Source organism: Hyla sarda, chromosome 1 (assembly GCF_029499605.1).
Source record: "Hyla sarda isolate aHylSar1 chromosome 1, aHylSar1.hap1, whole genome shotgun sequence".
NCBI lineage: Eukaryota > Metazoa > Chordata > Amphibia > Anura > Hylidae > Hyla > Hyla sarda.
The window spans coordinates 201,293,759-201,315,598 of record NC_079189.1 but is presented as its reverse complement, the minus strand read 5'-3'; the positions used below and the strand labels follow the sequence as shown (position 1 = coordinate 201,315,598).

The following is a 21,840-nucleotide window of genomic DNA, read 5'->3' as shown; positions in this document are numbered from 1 at the left end:
ATATTGCCACGATTCGATTGCATGAATTGCTTAATTAAACTCCATTTAGTGCGGTCAGGGCTCCAGGGCATCTAAAATGGCGGATCCATATGTGAGGACATGGGGCAAGGAACTCTAGGAAGGCAAGGCGGTATGGCCCTGAATCCAGTCACTTCAGCGTTTTATTTCAGAGAGAGCATTTCACTGCAGGGAGAGATAGAGCATTGTGTGCGTTGCACAGAAAAACAGCTTGACAGCAGCGATTCACCACAAGCTCAAATCACTGCATATAAGCACTGACAGAGAGAGAGAGAGAAAAAAAGTACACTTGTGGGTGTAATACACAGCGACTCCACTTCTGCAGTGTGGTGTAGAGCAACTTTAAAGCTTAAAGGGGCCAGTTAGGCAGAGCACTAAAATCCATTGTCCCCTGCCATTAGTGCCTAATAATACTGTACTGGGCTCTACTACACAGCGATTTGGTACTGCTGCAGTTGGGTGTACAACAACTGTAAAGCTAACAGGGGCCAGTTAGGGTGAGCACGAAAAGCCATAGTCACCTGATTACACCTGATTACAGCTCCTAATACAGGTTGCGTAGTGTAAGTGTAACCTGTGCGTACATAGGTGGTGTACATTTTTTCCCCCTGAAAAACTAATTTTGGCCTAGTTACAGTGAACGGCCAGCCAAAGCTACACCCTTGTTTTTGTAGCCTTATACAGTTTTAAGCTGAGCATATTGTCCAGCTCTCATAAGTGTAAACTGTAGGTACACCTACGTGGTGTACATTTTTTTTTCCTGAAAAACTAATTTCAGCCTAGTTACTGAGAAAGGCCGGCCAAAGCTACACCCTTGTTTCTGTAGCCTTATACAGTTTGTAGTGGAGCATATAGTCCTCTTCTCATAAGTTTAAACTGTACGTACACCTACATAATATCTTTTATATATTTTCCTGTTGAACTAATCTGGGCCTAGTTACTGTAAAAGCCCAGCCAAAGCTACACACATGTTTCTGTAGTCTAATACTTTTTTATGGATAGTGGAGTGTATTGGCCTCCTCTCATACGTACGTATACGCACTCAGCTGGTGTATAAGTATGTCAGGTAAAGAAGTGCCTGGACGTGCACAGAGGAGTGGCAGGAGCCTAAATTCATCAGGCAGAGGTCACAGTAGACTAGGGGTGAGTGGCAGCAGGAGTCGCAGCAAGAGGCCTGAGCTCTCGGTATCAGCTAGCGGTCGTGTCTCGACCAGCAACCAATCTGCCGTTATCGATTGGTTAACACGGTCATCCACTTCATCACAAGTGACATCTGTCACCCCCAGTCAACAGTTGGTGCATTCCTCAGTTGGCATGGGAGCAGTACCTGTCCTCCCATTGCCTCTGTCCCATGCTGTTCCCTCTCCTACAGAAGTATCTTATGCTGGGGGTTAAGCTCCAAGAGGACAGTCAGCAGCTACTGCCCAGCCAAGAAGTGGAGGAGACATCTGCCGCTTCCTCAGCTAGACGGGCAAGAAGTGATGAGAGTGGCGTGGGAGGTGGTGTTGCAAGCGTTCAGGCTCCTAAAGCAGACCCTGTTGAGGAACCTGAGGAGGACATCAGTGACGTGCAGACACAACTCGATGATGTTGAAGCTGATCGCGCTTGGGAGCCGGGTGCAGAAGGGCCGACATCATCATCAGGTGAAGAGAGTTGCACGTTGCTCATGAGGCAGCAGCTGAGCCAGCAAGGTGGTTCCTGGAGTCGGCGGTAGTAGCAGTCAATCAGAGCAGACTGTTGAGGTGAAAATCAGCTACTCGGCGGTGTGGATCCGTTTTTTAAGAACAAAAACTTATACATTTTTAACTTTTCACTCCATTATGAAAAAAAAAGTTTCACTTGTTTGATTGAAATTCAAAGAAAAAAAAAACCTGTGCAAAGTAAAAAACCGTATGGTCAAACCGGATGGAACCGTATGCCCATACGGTTCTTTACGGTTCCCATTGACTCCCATGTAAAAAAAAACATAGATGTTTCTATACGGTTTTTCACCGGGTCAAAAACCATGGTAAGCTACGTTTTTTTGGTACGGAAAAAAAAACTGACAAAGCCGTACAGGATGCAAAATGGACACAGCAGGATACATCTTTTGGCATACGGTTTCCAGTGGAGAGTCAATGCATATGGCTTTCAATACAGTTCCGTACGGTTTTCACATTGAAAACATATATGGAAACTATATTGCAAAAACATGGTGTGAACCCAGCCTTATACAGCTATTTACTGCGGTAAATGTGGTAATTCCTTGATATATTAGTTACAATATCTTAGACTGGGTATAAAAGATGTGTCTCACATGTTGACTGATAAAGCTGTAATGTGAAAGTCTACAATAAGGAAACTATCCACAACAGCCTGGAGCAAACTATTACTATTGGTCACTTGTAAAAGGTGAGGAAAAGATTTGCCATATTAAAAAAACATTACTACTTATCTCTATTAGGAACAATTTATGGGGACATAAGAAGTGTACGAATAGCATTGCTAAATATGTCACAAGAAGTCGCCTGCTTCTTTCATTCTCACCACATAATACTCTTCTAGAACAGGTGAACATGCAGAGAAATAGATAAGATCAGGCTCCAGAAGAGATTAACATTACAGCTGTTGTGAAGATGACCCGCTACATGAAATGTATTAAGGATCAGCAACTATATTAGGAAAAACCTCTATGTATCTTTAAGCTGCTGGTTCGTATTTTTCTTACATTTTCCTCTAATCCATGCTCTTAGATAAGAGATTTAGCCTATTTTTATGAACAGAAAAGGCCTTTCCTTTTATTCTAACAAGCAAAAAGTAAGATATCATCATCAGAATGAGCACGACAACAGTAAACCAAGTGGAGGAGCAGCTTACGTCCAGAAATAAACCTTACAAACAAGGTAAAATTATATTAATGACTATCTAACCTACTCTGCTCATTCCTCTCTGTACTTCAAAGGGTAGATAAGAAAAGTATATCACTTTGAAGTGGATCAAAGTTTGCCATGAGGCCTGGGAATTTTCATGTGGGCAAGATGTAGCTTTTCCACTTGTCATTTGAACCTATACTTACATGGGAATGTACATCTAAAACATACATTGGATTTGTAACAGTTGCGTGTGTAAATATACATAGAGATAATCATTTGTATATTGATCAAAATCCCACTCATCAAACTAACATTTCTTAACTTTTGCATGGTGTCTTATAACCTACAGATCTTTGGGATATCCAAACACATGAAGTTTTATCTCTCACATTCTATGGTCCATTTCATTTGAAAATTAGGCATACCTGTCAGATCCCACAAAAAAAGAATCAATGTTACTCAGTACATCTTATTTTTATGCCGATATCACCTATATTTATTATAAAAAATCCCTCTTATCATAGCTCACAGTGTTAGAAATTCTCTCAGGAGAAGGGGGCGTGTCCCTCCCTTGTGATGGTGAGAGGTGATTGGTCTGTCTGCTCATGTAGCCTTTTCCATCAGTCATCTCTTGTCCATGACTCATGGACAAGCCTGATGCTGCTGCAGGACTGGTTAGTATCCTAGTAGGTATGGGGACCCCTAGTGGTGGGATTTTCAGGGTCCGTTTTCTTTATTACATATTCCAACAATAAACAACCATTTTTTGAATCAGACAGTGACCATTTAAACTATAGAAATCAGAGTAAATGTATGTTTCTGGGTTATTATTTTTTAAACTAGTGCATATTTTTTATGTAGTTCAGAATATATATATATATATATATATATATATATATATATATATATCAATCAATGGCAGGCAGAAAATGTAATTGATAGCTATTATTTAACTTTTTTTTATTTAATTTTTTTTTTACTTTAAAGCAAATTGAGCTGTAAATTAATCATAGTTTTTCCATTACTCACTTCAGCTATCGGGATTCCTTCAGGTGGACGACACTGCAAAAGAACTTCTTGTTCCAAAGACACCTCTTTCCCGAGAGGCTCCTGCTCGAAGGTCTTTCTTAAGTCTAGGAAATGGAGAAGAATGTATAGTAAATGTTCAGTCTGTCATAATGTTTGCTGGATTTATTGGTAATATCTCATGAAATTTCCTGTTCCTAATGTACTTTTCGTTTCATACTTTTTATCCTATAAAAGTAAGGCTTATGTGCAGTACAACATATTACAGAATTTCTAATACTTCTAATACCTTATGGCAACTAAAAATAAATAAATAATTTTATATATTGGAAAAATAACATGACATATGGATTTTTTGCCTCAGAATAAAAAATGTAAAGGGTTATCCAGGTAACTAGCATTAAAATTTAAAAACTTTATTTAAACTGTGGCAGTAATTATGGATATATATATATATATATATATATATATATATATATATATATACACACACACACACACACACACACACACACACACATATATATATATATATATATATATATATATATATTTACTTATATAGGAGAGCAGTAAAAGGGGTATTCTAGGATCTTTTTTTTATTTGACTATGCTACAGGGGCTGTAAAGTTAGTGTAGTTCATAATATAGTGTCTCTACCTGTGTGTGACAGTTTTCTCACAATTCTTATGTGATTTTCACCCCAATATTTATTTTTAACAGCATACAAAATGACTGTTGTCTCAGATTTTTCCCAGGTTGCAATGCGGCTGAGACCTGACATCACTAGTCAGCTGATGACAGGGAGCCTGTCTGCTTCAATGGGTGGAGCGATCGCTTGGTGGGAGAGAGATCAATCTGCAACTAATGCAACAGCTGTAGGCACCCTGACTGAAAACCACAGGTCTTTTGAATGAATGCAGCTTATTTATGTTTCAATAGGTGGGGTGGCTGATGTGTGGGAGGGAGTAAAATGGAATTATGGGATTTGGAGGCAAAGAAGGAAACTCCAACAGGAAATAATAGTTCACCAAAAGCTAGCCACAGTGTTATGGTAATTTCATAACATAGCCATTTAGCCCCAAGACAATCGCAGATCCTTCCTAAGCATGTCCATTACTGTCTGCCAAGTATGTACTAAAATCACCTTATGGTGGATAACCCCTTTAAGTAGTGGAGTTTTGGATGGTGTTGTCTAAAAATCTAAAAAGGTTTTGGTATAATTTCCAAACTGTATAAAAACCCTTATACTTTGTACAGTGAGTTCAATTATAAAATCTAGAATGTTGAACTATAGAAGATGTGTCAGACAGAAGTTAAATGTCAGGGTTGATAGTTTACATTAAACAAAAAGTCAAATGCCACAATCATGCATTTCTTATTGAATTATTGAATTCTCCATGGTTGGTTGGAGGAGACACATATAAATAGTTATACTCAAGTAGTCTGAGAACGTTCAAAGGTATCTACATATCCCAAGTGAGGTTCGAAAACCACTGCATATAAACCCTCTTTGTACAATTGTAGGCAGTGGACATTTTAATATTTACTTCAATAATATATATATATATATATATATATATATATATATATATATGATATACTTTTATCTCCTATTCAACAAAAATGCTGGATTAGCGATTGAATAAATAAGTCTTTTACAATAACATTATTGAATAAATACTTCTATTCCTCCTACAACAACAATACTAGAGCAAATTTTCTTAGAACTCTCCAATGTGATTTTCCTTTTGTTTCTTCTTGAAATGTATATGAGCAAATTGACAAGTGCTGTTACCATTCCCCAAGTTTGCATCCCGGCACAACCTGATACTGTCACATCAGCGCTGACATTGTCAGCCTCTTTAGGTTCATATGTTTTTTGACAATGGTAACTCCTAATTATCAAATTATTTACAGTGGTCCCTCAACATACGATGGTAATCCGTTCCAAACGGACCATCGCATGTTGAGGGATCCGTGCAATGTAGAGTATAGGACAGTGGTCTACAACCTGCGGACCTGCAACGGCTGTCCGGGCATGCTGGGTGTTGTAGTTTTGCAACATCTGGAGGTCCGCAGGTTGTAGACCACTGTTAGAGGAAGTTGTACTCACCTGTCCCCGTCGCTCCGGACCGTCACCGCTCGTCACCGCTGCCCGGGATGTCGCCGTCCATCGCTGTCGCCGTGTCCCCGAGGTGTCCCCGATGCTCCGGCAAGGCCTCAGCTTCCCCGGCATTCGCACTCTCCGTCGCCGCCATCACATCACTATGCACGCCGCTCCTATTGGATGACGGGACGGTGTGCGCAGCAACATAATGACGTCGATGGAGAGCGCCGACAGATGCAGAGGATCCCGAAGAGGATGCGCCGGAGCCCCAAGGACAGGTAAGTGATCGTCAGCGGACCACACGGGGCACGGTAAACGGCTATCCGGTGGCAGCTGGAGCGGTCTGTGCTGCCAGATAGCCGTTTATGCGATGGCCCCGACATACAAAAGCATCATATGTTGATGCTGCCTTCAACATGCGATGGCCTCAGAGAGGCCATCGCATGTTGAAATTATCGTATGTCGGGGCCATCGTAGGTCGAGGGGTCACTGTATACATTTTCAGGAGAAATAATATAGGAACAGCACAACACAGAGGTCTATGGAAAAACGTTCTAGCATTGTTATTTAAAGGGGAATAGAAGCATTTACTAAAACAGACAGAAATATGCTTTGTGTTACTTAAGTTGATGTTTAATAAGACCTGTCAGCTCTCCTATGTAACCACTGTGTAAAAAGGGAATAACCAGATGGCTCTAATTTAGAAGTTACATGTTAAAATTCCAGTGGTTTCTTTCCATCTGTAAGCATGAAAGGTTAGTGCACCATAATGAACTATTTATTAGATTTGCATTAGTGCCGTCTGTTTATTTAACTGCCATCTGCAGGTCACTGATTTACACCGGCAAGGGATAACCTTCCGACCCACTACTGGCATCCATATAAAGTCATACTGTACCTTCTCAGATTTAAAGATTCCAGTCATTATGAACACATGGTTTTGGGATCAATGAAAGATAATATCCTTTCTTATCTGGAGTTTGATGGCTTACGGGTATGTGTAATGTTACCACTTATGCCTTAGACATATGATACCAATGATCTGGTTGCACATTTCACTGGGCCCCTAATAGACAACAACATCCGTGATAATGCATTCATTTTTATTTATGACTGTGTTATTCAGTAGCCCCTCCATGTAATACAGTGACATATTTACATAGAAAATCATGAGGGGTTTTAAGAAAGGTTGCACTAGTTGTTAAAATGTATTACAAAGAGGAACAAGAGGGGGTGGTGTGTCTCCAAAATGGCCACACAATGCCTCATGGGAAAAAGAATATGCAAAGTAGTTCTCCTACAAGAGGAAAATAACTTACTATACATTGTTACCGACTGGAGAAAGCTTCACCTAAAATCAATGTTTGTCCGGTAAAGGGCCTTATACTGGTAAGTATATTGACATCTCTATGCAGGACATATGTTACAGTCTGTTCCTGATCTGTAGAGTGAAACCTCTGTAAGGGAGTTACATTGTAGTCCTGCTAAATTGTTAAATAGGATTTTAAATAATGCGGCTGAAGTCTCCCCTGGGGTTAAAAGTGTCTAGAGAGGTATTTCATGGCATGTGGCTGACCTCCTATTAAATAAATATAAGCATCTTCTGCGGCAGACACATTCTTCACACATTCAAATTACTCCTCAGTTAATTCTATTACATGCTCAATGAACAGAAATGTTCAATACATTTTTTTCTCTTTTAATGGACTATAGTCCTAGAGTGCCGGCTCTCTGGAGGATGAAATCATTTTTTTAATCCTACCCAACAATAGTTGATGATCAGTAAGGGAAATGAAAAAAAATAAAAAATAAAACCTATAATGAAGGAAGTTAATTATGTCATCAGGTTGAAGTACAGTCTGTACAGAGACCAAAATGCTGCAACTACAGAGGATACAGCCATGGTGAACAGTAAGGTTCCATTTTTAGAACAAATTAATCCTAGTATTTCTTCTAGTTCGGATAATGACTAATAAGTTTACTGAATAGTAAATCATTCTACGCAACGTACAGCACCTCCAGGAATTGCTCTGCTATATTATTTCAATTTAATGAAGAGAAAAACACTTAGAAAAGAGGACTAGGATGACATAATGCACTTCTGCCAAATATGAGTTAGGTGCGCGACTCTAATAAGGTGTTCTATTTTGAATGTATATATATATTTTTTTATTTAAGATAGAGATTGCTTATACTATGCTGTCTGTTCGAAAGCCAATTGTGATTAAAAAGAGTTAAGGCCCACATACGCATTAAAGAAAGCCTTCCAAGTCTGTCAATTTTGGCAGAATTAGACACCTATCTGATATGTATCAGGGCCTCCTAACTCCCTACAGACAGATGATGTTGAAGAGAAAGGGGGATTGAGCATTTTGGATTTGCGCACCCAATCTAAAAGGGAGATAATCTGAGATGTATGCGTACTCGCCTCAGTCCACTAAAGAAAAAAACACATGCAAGCATGACCAACTAACCTAGGATGTGTGTAGAGGGGTAGGTCTGGAGAAATAGATGTCGACTGATGAGTGTTTGGTTGAGCTTGTGAAGGTTTATGGATATCTTTAGCAGGTTTTGTGGAAGACTATGTTCTGAAGCCTATTATCTTATTACTGAGGGCTACTAGATTATTTGTAGTTAAAAGGTTAACTGGGACCCCAACGATCTCCTGTACAAGGCTCCGTCTATTTGGCGCATTCCAACCCTCACCTTCTTGGATGGATGCAGGTGGATGCACCCTCACCACCCTCAACAATGTCCCACCTCAACCTGTGGTTAGCTGAGCAGGCCGTCACTTACATCTGTCCAAGGAAGTTGGATGCCAAAGTGTGCCGAGGACATGTAAATAAACAGGGTCCCATACATGGGATTGCAGGATCCCAATGGTCAGACCCCTGCAATCAGACACTTATTCCCTATTCTTAAGGGATAAGTGTCTGATAAGTGCAGTTCCGTGGACTATGCCTTTAAATGAAGGCTAAATTCTGCCATTCTACCGCCATTCTGGTAGAGCAGAAGCTTTGCGTCAATGAGACTTGTTTTCATGTATTAAATCTCTCCCACTCTTCAGCCTGTTACAAGTATTTACACAAAGGGACAGCGTAGTGTAGATATCAGCAAAGCTGGACAATAGCAATGCAAATGAGAGCATTATGAATTCAGACAAAAGGAGGAAAGTCTAAGAAATGATGTTCCGTAAGCTCTTGTAAGAGGAGATATGTACTCTGGATTGAAAAACGAAAGTATTTTCTTTGTAAATTTAAAAACAAAAAAGATAACTGTGTCTATATCAAATAATGGCGCTTTCATATTAAAATAAAGAGCTGGATTAGGAAGAATTTGTATGATGAAAATGCCACAAAAGGCTTCTCCACATTCTTCTCCCTGGGCAAATAAAGTTGAACAATGCCGAGTTGATAAAAGCAGTGTGTCCTGAACATGCTCCGACTGTGACAGACTCTTGCGTGTTTCCAGGTAGAATTAGCATTTTAGCTTTGTTTTCTAAATATAGGGTCGCCCGATCCACATTGGCGTAGAGTATTTTACTAGAATATGTCAGTCCCTCTTCTATAATCTATGACCTGCAGCTGTGTTTTCCAACCAGTGTGGTTGGACAACTATGACTCCCAGCATGCTCGGACAGTCTTCGGCTGTCCAAGCTTGATGGGAGTTGTAGTTTTGCAACAGCTGGAGGCACACTAGTTGGGAAACACTGGCCTAAAGGGTCAGCATAGTAAAGAGTTACTTAAAGGGGTATTTAGGGAATATTTTTGTTTGAGTGTGCCACAGGGGCGGTAATGTTAGTGTAGTTCTTAATATAGTGTCTGTACTTGTGTTTGATGGCTGGTTTTGCAATTCTTATTGATCTTTGCCCCAATGTTCATTTTTATCAGCATACAAAATGAGTGTTGTCTCAGACTTTTCCCAGGTTGCAGTGCAGCCGAAGACATTACATCACTAGTCAGATGTTGAAAGTTAGCCTGTCTGTATTTCAATGGGTGGAGCGACCGCTGTACTGCAATGGGTAGAGTGGCTGATGTGTGGGAGAGAGAAAAATGACCTTACACTTACAAACAAGGGATCCTGGTACTTGTAGTTGGAGGGAAGGAACTCCAAAAGGAAATAGCCAGTTCACAAAAAGAAAGCAGCAGCTTTATGGTAATCTCACAACATAGCCATTTAGCCCCAAGACAAGCACAGATCTTTCCTAAGCATGTCCATTACTGTCTGGCAGGTAAGTACTAAAGTCCCCTTTTGGTGGATAACCCCTTTAAAGTGTTGTCCAGAATTTAGCTGATTTTTCTTATATGAATAGTCATGTTACTGGTTGTCACAAACAGAATATTGGGTGCAAGGTTAACATGTGACCACAATTGATTAGGGGCGAGCAGCAGACATATTGAAATTAGTTATGAAGTTTTTTCATTACTAGCGTCAAAGATGCTTCCTTCTAATAAAGAAATGTTCTCCTCTAAGTTATGCCTGTAACAAATGACAGCGCCATCATGCAAACTCCACTGCTACCATTATGCATTCGATTGAAGTCCCATCACGGCAGGACAGCAGTTGTGGCCACTGTGCCGCTGATATATACAGTGACCTTGTCTGACCATATGTTTAAGTGTTTATTGGGAAAAAGCCAAGTTTCAAAAACACGCTGAGTCTATTACACAATAAAGCTGCTCAAGCAGCAGTTTATTTTGGCCTTAGAGTTTTACAGCCCAGGTAAATCACCATTTTTATGCATGGTAAAATGTTTTCTTTTTTTCCGCTTTCTTCCCATGCAAAAATCCAATCAGTTTCTGTCTGCTATCAGCTACTTCCTAATGCAGTAGTAGTCTCGGTGTTATACGGTATAAATGTGCTGAAAAGGCTATGCATAGAAAACGGGGAGAAAACAATTCCGTTGCCTCTTCAGCAATGAATACACATCACAAAATAAAGATTTTCTTTTTTGAAACTTTTTTTTTAGATGTTCCGTAAACCCGGGAGAAAAAAACTGAATCGAGTGAAGTGGCAGCCAGGCAGGGGGTCATTGAGAGTAGCATACTGGGGTAGAGGCTCACAAGCCCAAATATAAGAGTTGCACCATAATATGCAATAAAGTTCACCTATATATCATTTTAATTTCTAAATAATCCTGCTAAAAAGAATACTTTATTTCTCACTGTATATAGATCACATACTGTATATGATAATCAAATTATATATGGAGGAATTCTAAACTATTTCCATGCATATTAATAAAAACCTATAGCTCATGCCTCTAGGACCTCACCAATGGTGCATAATGGTGTGGACAAAGATAAATGTAACAGCGTTTATTCAAAAATTGCTTTTAATTCAGATATAAAATGTAATATATATAAAAATAAAATAGTAGCAAAATATCACATTACACTGGCATTTATCTAATGAAAATCTCACTGGGCCCTAGTGAGGTATCAAAAAATGTGTGAATAAATTAATATTTCAATAAGTCCATGAATCTGCAGATAAAAAAAAATAAAAAAAAATACCAATAAAAAAATAATTCCGTGAAAAATGTATGGATTTGTAACAAAATGATTGTAACATAAAGTCAATGAAAACATTTATAAAAAAAGTTGATGAATGAATGATACAGAGTATCTCTCACCACTGCTTCTGGCTTGGTCTGTTGTAGTGGATGGGTCGCAGCCTTATATTCCTCATGTGCCCCAATGGGTGGAAGGTGGGCACAGATTGATAGATCCTTGAATATCTCTAATCCTAAATATTATTCAACGGCAATTTAATTCACTTGATTTTCAGAGGTGTTTAAGGTTCACGTGTGAGACTTCAGTCCAGGATCATCTGATGTCAAAGCCTTCATGCTTGCCAATCATATCTCAAGATGCATGGTGACAGGCATTACTGCTTTACTAGTTGTGTCCATCTCTCTAACCTCATGACTAATTGGGTATAATTTGCATGCCTTCACACTATCGTAAAAGTTTTTTTTTTTTTTTTTCTGGCACTTCATGAATAGGGCTGCAATATCTCAAACATGGTAAAATAATATTTTCATAAAGCTTAATGTGTTCCTGGCCATTAGATAGCCTAAATCTTGATGGCAGGTTCCCTTTAAATAGGCCAAAGGCTATGTTCACACAGTGTATTTCCATATTTCCAAGCAAATTTTATATTGTCTATGGGAAAGTGTTTGTCTGTGCACACAATAAAACTAACATATTTTTTTTTCATCCGTGTAAATAAGTGACATGTCTATTTTAATATACTGTGTACACAGACAACCACTTTCCCATAGACTTTCATAGAGCACATTAACGTAAAAAATATGGACGCTATTTTTCTGCAGTTTTACGGGCACAATTTTTACAATGAAACACACCTATACACTGTGTAAATCTAGCCTTAGCTGCAATACTGACACAACTCGTGGTCCAGTGTGGCACCGTTTCGGAGGAAAAATTTGACAAATAAATTTTAATAATAACATACTTTTTTGTAACAATGTATAGAAATGAATAGGAACACTCACATGCTATCCTAACATATGCTTTCCTGCTTTTGGTAGTTCCTGCAGAGCTCCAGGCAACACATTGGCACCAGTAATCTTCCAGCCCGAACAACTCTTCTACTTGCTGTCGTGAGATCTCAATACTCACTTCTCTGACTATGAGACCTGGAAAAACACATAACATAAATGATTAAGAATGGCATGATTATTAAAATTATATGCATAAAGTATGGTAAGATTATTCAGCACTAAACATCAAATCTCATCCCAATACGATAAGTTTGGTTATAGAACATAAACTGTCTTTAAACCTACATCTTTGAGCGGTAGAGTCATTGTTGTGAAAATGCAGTAAAAAATTTTACATGTGAAAAAAGCATAAAGACTTATAAGACAAATATTCGTAAAACACCTCATTCGTAAAACATCATCTTCTCAAAAAACCCACTTTAAGTAAGAACACTGCATCAACACTGCAAATAATATAAACTGTCCTCGACCAATATATGAGTCTGTTTGGTTCTATTTGGGTAAACTCCAGCACCATAATAAAATTTATGGCAGCCCTAGGGAATCATTTCAGTGATGAGATTGCAATTACTATGGCTCATCAGCTAGGTAAACAGGTAAGCACAAGGCATACACAAGTACCTCTACATTATTTTCTAATAATAGCCTTTGCTATTTATTCCCTTTGTGTGTATTGAAACTAAAAAAAAAAAAGGGAGGAAAAAAACAAATTGGACATAATGTCACACCAAACTCCAAAAATGGGCTGGACAAAATTATTGTCACCCTTAGCTTAATATTTGGTTGCACACCCTTTGGAAAAAGATACTGAAATCAGTCGCTTACTATAAGCATCAATAAGCTTCTTACACCTCTCAGGCAGAATGTTGGACCTCTCTTCCTTTGCAAACTGTTCCAGGTCTCTCTTATTGGAAGGCGCCTTTTCCCCAACAGAAATTTTAAGATCTCTCCCCAGTTGTTCAATGAGATTTAGATCTGGACATATTGCTGGTCGCTTCAGAACTCTCCAGCACTTTGTTGCCATCCATATCTGGGTGCTTTTTGACATATGTTTGGGGTCCTTGTCCTGCTGGAAGACCCAAGATCTCGGACGCACACCCAGCTTTCTGACACAGGGCTGTACAGTCCGACCCAAAATCCATTGGTAATCCTCAGATTTCATGATGCCTTGCACACATTCAAGGGACCCAGTGCCAGAGGCACCAAAACAACCCCAAAACATCATTGAACCTCCACCATATTTCACTGTAGGTACTGTGTTCTTTTCTTTGTAGGCCTCATTCCGTTTTCGGTAAACAGTAGAATGATGTGCTTTACCAAAAAGCTTTATCTTGGTCTCATCTGTCCACAAGATGGTTACACAGAAGGATTTTGGCTTACTCAAGTTAATTTTGGCAAAATGTAGTCTTGCTTTTTTATGTCTCTGTGTCAGCAGGGTCCTCCTGGGTCTCCTGCCATAGCATTTCATTTCATTTAAATGTCAACGGATAGTTTGCGTTGGCATTGATGATCCCTGAGCCTGCAGGACAGCTTGAATATCTTTAGAACTTGCTTGGGGCTGCTTATCCACCATCCGCACTATCCTGCGTTTACACCTTTCATCAATTTTTTTCTTCCATCCATGCCCAGGGAGATTAGCTACAGTGCCATGGGTTGCAAACTTCTTGATAATGTTGCGCACTGTGGACAAAGGCAAATGTAGATCTCTGGACATGGACTTGTAACCTTGACATTGTTGATATGTTTTTTTTAATAATTTTGGTTCTCAAGTCCTCAGACAGTTCTCTTGTCCTTTTTCTGTTGTCCATGCTTAGTGTGGCACACACAGACACACAATGCAAAGACTAAGTGAACTTCTCTCCTTTTTATCTGCGTTCAGATGTGATTTTTATATCGCCCACATTTTGCCCCAGGTGAGTTTAAAGGAGCCTCACATGCCTGAAACAATCTTATTTTTCCACAATTTTGAAAGGGTGTCAATCATTTTTTCCAGACCATTTTTGGAGTTTGGTGTGACATTATGTCCAATTTGCCTCTTTTCCTCCCTTTTTTGGTTTAGTTCCAATACACACAAAGGGAATAAACATGTGTATAGGAAAACTTGTGTTACTTCAATCCTTTTATGTGATAAATACTAAATTTTCTTGAAAAATTTCAGGGGTTCCAACATTTACGGCCATGACTATATATATATATATATATATATATATATATATATATATATATATATGTATATATATATATATATATATATATATATATATATATATATATAAAATTATTTTTTCCAACAGAATGAGCTTACTTGCAATACCAGACACCAACCATAGAAGAGTGACGCTACTTCTAAAGGAAAAAATATATACACTTCTCTAAAACAAAAAAAACAAAAAAGACAATTGCTTTAATATCTATTGTTTTTCAATTCTTGAAAGTCTTGCCCGGCATTCAGTCATCAAAAAGCAGTGCCTTATCAATCTACTGGGACAGAAATCAATATCCAGTAAGTATGATCTTAGATTTATAACACTAAACCCTTGATATAAATTGTGGTATGTTAATAGAACACCCTTATGTATTGCACTTTGAACTTGTTGATCAAATACTTGATTTATAAAAAAAGGAAAACATAACAGAAAAGTGGATATCAACAAGGATAAAAGGCCTCTTTCACACTTTTCAGGAGACCGCGTCATGTAACCTAAGGCTGTAGCTACATAAAAAACTGAAATTCAAGGGATGAATGTTCCTATTTGTGATGCACCGAGAATACTAAGAGCTATGGAAAGCCAAGCCAGCCCTTTGATTTCTCTTTAGCCTCATAGAGGTCTCCTATTCACTGGGCAAGCGATTAATTGCCGCTTGTGCACAGTTGGTATATGGACATTCATGGTGCCCACTGTTTATAGCTAAAGCCCTTCCAAGCATAACAGCTACGAGAGGATGGAATATCTGAAAGATTTCTGGTTGGAATAGATTTTAATGAGAAAGGTTCCACCTATCGCCTTCCTGCAGAATTACCCATTTTCTGAACAATAATAATACATTTTAAAATAATTACTGCAAATTACTGAAATATCCTATAAAAACTAAAGATGAAGCTACTGTATATCTCAAGAGTGCTTCTCCGCGCTTCCCAAAAGACAAATTGAAGGTAATTTGATACTTTTTGCGAAGAAAAAGAAGTTGAAAAACAGTTGATAGCACAAATATGAATTCAAAGAGCATGTGTGTTTAACCTGCCAACCTCTCTAACAGCAAGCATGAGAAACAAGCTCCTCCAGCATGCTATGGGAATGTTTTAATAATGAGGGTAACAAGCAAGTTCAAAGCAGTTTGGTGGTTTGGGAGTTGAGGTACTTAAATATCAGAGTTACATTAGTAGCAGCCGAATGCACAGTCACCTTGCATCAGACATTTACATATAAGTGGAAAACGGAAAAACTGTCGCCAGCAAAGAAAGAGGCCTGCGCTCTGGAAGTCAGCGCTGTAGTGTCAAGCCTTTGATAACCTAGGAGGATTGCTAGAAGACAGTTTGTCGTAAAATACATTTATTTTTAGAGTAATTTACTGTATGAGGTATGTTCAGTCTCTCTGTAAAGTGCTATTGCTATGAGAACATCTCCTATTTTTAGAAGGTCCAAAAAGAGTGAGCTATGCATGATTTAGTAGCAAAATGTTGACAGAAATTTCCTTTAACCCTTGCCGCAGAATGCTGGGTTTATACGGCGCTGCGGCATGGGAGGGTTATGAAGCGAGCTCAGGAGCTGAGCTCGCATCATACCCACATGGTCCCAGCTGCTATCTAACTCTAACTTGATTGCCGCGTCTAAAAGTGAAAGTAAAAGCATCCTGGCAGCTCCGTCGGGCTGATTGGGACATCACAATAAAATCGCGATGTCCCGATCAGCTAGGACGCAGCAGGAGGGTGCCTTACCTGCCTCCTGCTTGTCTGAACGGCAATTGATTACTACAAGCCTGAAATCCAGGCTTGAGCAATCAACAGCCGATAACACTGATAAATGCAAAGCTATGGCTTTGCAGTGATCTGTGTAAAAGATCAGTGTGTGCAGTGTTATAGCCTCCTATGGGAGTTAATAAAGATCATTTAACCCCTTCCCTAATAAAAGTTTGAATCACCCCCCTTTCCCTCTCCCCCAAAAAAAACTAAACTGTGTAAATAAAAATAATCATATGAGGCATTAGCGCGTGCGTAAATGTCCGAACTATAAAATTATATCATTAATTAAACTGCACAGTAAATGGCGTACGCACGAAAAAATTCCAAAGTCCAAAATAGCGTATTTTTGGTCACATTTTACAACATAAAAAAAATTAATAAAAACCGATCAAAAAGTCCAATCAAAACAGCAAATGGTACCAATAATAACTTCAGATCACAGCGCAAAAAATAAGCTCTGATACCGCCCCATATATGGAACAATAAAAAAGTTATAGGGGTCAGAAAAGGACAACTTTAAACATACAAATTTTCCTGCATGTAGTTATGATATTTTTCTGAAGTAATACAAAATCAAAACTATATAAGTAGGGGATCATTTTAATCGTATGGACCTACAGAATAAAGATAAGGTGTCTTTTTAATGAAAAATGCACTGCGTAGAGTCGGAAGCCCCCAAAATTTACTAAATTGTGTTTTTTCTTCCATTTTGTCCCACAATGATTTTTTTTTCCGTTTCGCCGTAGATATTTGGGTAAAATGACTGATGTCATTACAAAGTAGAATTGGTGGCGCAAAAAATAAGCCATCATATGGATTTGTAGGTGCAAAATGGAAAGGGTTATGATTTTTAAAAGGTAAGGAGGGAAAAACGAAAGTGGAAAAACGCTTGGTCCTTAAGGGGTTAAGAACTATGTCACACTAGTAAAGAATTGTGTGCCTGTCACACCAATGCAAAGGAGCCTTGGTATGAGGTAATCTGCTTATGCTTACATCGTTGCATGTTTTCAATGACAGGAATTCCTTGATGTGGGGGAATTTGCTGTGTTAGCCACTTTACCTTATCAAATCACAAAGGCTTTAGTGCCTCATCCTACCATAAACTCTCGCCAACAGATGTGTTTGGGGGAAAGAAGAATCAGGTAGTTGAATTTTAACATTCCGGATCCCTTTGTTCTCCAGCTCCCCATTGAAATCACATGCATGTTTAGCTGGTTCCCGAAAACCTTCACCAAGTGCCTGTACTCCCTGGTTCCAACCTTTTCTTACTGTGCAATAGGAGATAAAGCTTCCTGCTCCTTCTCCATGACACCCGTCCCTAGCATAAGACACAGCATGGTAGAATCTCATTGCGCTGGGTTTCACTCTGGACATGGGTGTTGTGAAGGTACATTGCCTGACACATTGGCCCTGATTTACTAAGAGTGGAGTGTAGTTTTCTTTTGCTGGTTTTTATTCCCTACAATTTCCACAACATTTCCCTACATTTTGCTTTTTTTTTTACACATGTTCTGATCTGTAGGGTTTTCCTCAGCTAAAATCCATCACCTTTTCTGTGGAAACCTTAGTAAATATGTTTTCTTTTTTTTGTGAAAATGTCACGCCCCCTTCTGTTACCCCCTTTTCCCGACAGCCATGAACCTTTTTCAGGTTTTCCCAGTAAAATGGACTGCTGGTCTGTTTATTTTTTTTAAATTTCTAGCGCAATGAGACAGAATTCTGGCACACAACCCGACATGTTGGGTTTACAAAAGTAAATCAGGGCCAATGTAAATCAGGGCCATTGTGTTAGAGGAGAACTATCATGCAAAAAAGCCTATCCCCTATCCAAAGGATAGAGGATAAGTTTTAGATTGCAGGGGGTCCAACCGTTGGGACCCCCCAGGATCTCCTGCATGGGTCCCCAGTTCTCCTCTGGAACGGCACTTGTCGACAGCTGCACAAAATTGAGGTCGCAACTCCTTGTATCACTATGGAAGAACCAATCAGCTATCTCTGGCTATCCCATAGAGATATTTGAAGGGGCGTGTCAGCCGCCAATTAGTGTTGGGGTTTACATGCTCCATTCCTAGGGAGAGCTGAGGTCCCGTGCTTTGGATAGGGGGTACATTTTTATATATGATATTTCTCCTTTAAAGTAAGATGCAGGATAACATATTCAATATGTCCTGAACAATGCTACCCTCTTGTTTTTGTACTTGCTTTTATCTATATGATTGAGTGCTACATAATATCCAGTACTCAAGAAAATTCAAGGTGAAATTGTAGTTAATATAAGCAAAGTTCACAGAAGCGTGCCCTCTGAAATTCATTGAATACCAGCAACTGCCTCACCAAGGTAAAACAAAACGTTTTTCCTAACATTTGGCAAGATACAGTTGTATGAGCTGCTGGCAACGTCACTATATAAATAAATGTGTCATTAAGATGTAACACAGCAAAAATTAAAATACAGCATGTCTCTGGTTCTCAAGGTCCTGGAACGACTCGAGCATTTTAAATGATTTTTTACAGTGGATTCTGCATTTATCAATGCCACTCTAAAAGCATTTTGATGTACTCGAAAATTTATGTCATAGTCACAAATAAAATGTATGTTGCAGGCTAAAAGTGACAAGCCAAGTATGGCAATTGGTAAATCAACTAAAAGTTAAACTGCAGCCATTAGGAAAGAATGTCAAAGTCCATCAGTTGATTCTAGTGAGGCTCAGAAATGACTATGTCTATAATCTTCTATCTCCCAGCAGTACAATATCATTACTGAACCCAATCAGGGCAGTAAATGCTGCAGTGCAGCCTACTGTTCATATGTATTGAAAAACATGATGTGACTGTTTAAGAGGCTAGATACACCTCCTGACGAATATTCGTAATACTAATTATTATCACGAATATCGGCACTTCGCGATTTTATCGGCACTTCGCGATATCGCGAACATTTAGAATATAGTGCTATATATTGGTAACGATGAATATTAGTTTTATTTTTGTTTGGCTATAACAACACCTAAAAGAGCAGCCTTGGCACTGCATCCATAGGAAATTAACACCTGGCACAATAATAGCAGTCCCGTATAAGCCAGAAAATGTCCACACTCAGGTGCTCACAAATGAGTCAGTCCATCACATATCCATAACAGAAGAAGAATTGGAGCACTCACCCGGTAAGACGTAAATCACAGGAGCTTTATTGAAGATTCATTTGCAGGGGAGCGGACATACAGGAGTGCGGGGGAGAAGGAATGGGCGACGGTCCGTTATCGCGCTGTCTGCCTGACGAAGCCCTAACGGTTATCGCGCTGTCTGTGATTCGTCAGGCCCTGCGCTTCATCAGGGCCTGACGAAGCGCAAACAGCGCGATAACGGACCGTCGCCCATTCCTTCTCCCCCGCACTCCTGTATGTCCGCTCCCCTGCAAATGAATCTTCAATAAAGCTCCTGTGATTCCTGTGAATGCCGCAAATTCGAATATGGCCCCTGCCGGTCATCACTACTGCTGACTGACCATAGACAGGTAAGCTACAGAGCCATTGCTAGCAGGGGAGTAACATGATGTTCCTAGACCTCAATAGGAAACCTTTACTAGAGACCAGAAGTGGTAGGTATTCTTAAAGTCCTGCAAAACGGTCTATCTCCTAACAGATATGGCTTCTCAGTTTTGAACCCTTATGTGGAATGCAGGGCTTATGTTCAGAAGCCTACTCCACCTTTAAATCTATAAGACACTAAAGGAGGGATTAAAAGAGAAGTGGTCACAAGCCTAGAAGGTCGGCATTGGCCTGCATACACCTGATCATATAAAATTAAGGGGCATTTGTTTATGGTATATTTCTAGAACCCTGGATAGACAGTAATTTTGATTGTCACACAAGTCCCCCGTATATTTTCCTTTAGCTTGAATAAAGATAAAGGCATCAATACCATAGTAAGTTGGTCTATGAAAGGTTGACCACTTATCACCTATCGACAGCATTGGTAATAAGTGCCTGATTGGTGGGATCTGGCCAATCGGATGCCACAATCATATGAACAAGGGTTCCAAGTGCTGTCGAGTTGTCAACTACCGTATTTTTCACCGTATAAGACGCACTTTTTCTTGCCCAAAACTGGGGGGGAAAAGTCGTGAGTCTTATACGGCAAATACACACCTATCGCGGCGGTCCCTCCATCAATGGCCGGGACCCGCGGCTAATACAGGACAACACCGATCGTTGTGATGCCCTGTATTAACCCTTCAGACACGGCGATCAAAGCTGACCGCCACGTCTGAAGTGAAAGTGACACTAACCCGGCTGCATCGGGAGGGACCTTACCTGCCTCCTCGGTGTCTGCTCCGTGCCGGGATCCCCTGCATGGCCAACGCTCTCCTTCGTCATCATCACGTCGTCGTGCATGCCGTCCCGTCATCCAATAGGAACAGCGTGCGTAGCAGCGTGCGTAGCATCATGATGGCGGTGACGGAGAGCAAGGATACCGGGCAGCAGAGACATTCCAGAGCGACGGGGACACCCCGGGGACGCGGCGACAGCAATGGAAGGCGACATCCAGGGCAGCGGTGACGAGCGGTGACGGTCTAGAGCGGCGGGGACACGTGAGTATTACCTCCTATACCAGTGGTCTTCAACCTGCGGACCTCCAGATGTTGCAAAACTACAACTCCTGGCATGCCCGGACAGCCAATGGCTGTCCGGGCATGCTGGGAGTTGTAGTTTTACAACATCTGGAGGTCCGCTGGTTGAAGATCACTGTGACCTATACTTTACAGTGTATTCTAGATTTTCCTCATTTAAAATTGGGTGCGTCTTATATGCCGAAGCGTCCTATAGGGCGAAAAATACGGTATGTGTACTGTGCTCCATTCAAACTCAATGGACTGATAAAGATGGACAAATACTTTACATGACCGCCACCCCATTCAAACAGGGGCACTCGGGACTCCAATTATGTAATAGGTGGAGATCCCAGTAGTCAGTCCCCCAATGATCAGACACTTATTGCCTATCTTGTGGATAGGTGATAAGTTGTCATCATGGGGAAATCCCATTAAATACTTATTTTCATAACCTAATAAGCTAATTTGTGTTATATTTATGGATATGTTATTTTTAAATACAAATGTTCTCTGGTAAATTATTTCACGTCTCTATTCGCTATTAAATCCTGTCACACATACATCTTGTTCACTGTGAGGCAGATTCCTTTTCTGGGAGTGCTGTATCTTTAAACGGGTGACGCTAGCCCATTAACCAGACCTTATCACCGATATGTATCCGCCACTAAGACTGACACTAATTTAAAAGGCTCAAATTAAAATACTTTTCACACTTTTGGCAGGTGCGATATT

At 39.8% G+C, this 21,840-nt stretch overlaps 1 protein-coding gene across 2 annotated transcripts in view; it reads right to left on the bottom strand.

The window, feature by feature from the left end:
* UNC5C (unc-5 netrin receptor C) overlaps window positions 1-21,840 on the bottom strand; it is a 390,559-nt gene that overhangs the window by 113,599 nt on the left and 255,120 nt on the right. For both annotated transcript variants that reach the window (XM_056567230.1, XM_056567237.1), the window contains exons 4-5: window positions 12,527-12,670; window positions 3,900-4,003 (exon numbers count right to left, since the gene is read on the bottom strand). In XM_056567230.1, coding sequence (XP_056423205.1) covers window positions 3,900-4,003; window positions 12,527-12,670 — 248 coding nt within the window. The remainder of the gene's footprint in view (window positions 1-3,899; window positions 4,004-12,526; window positions 12,671-21,840) is intronic.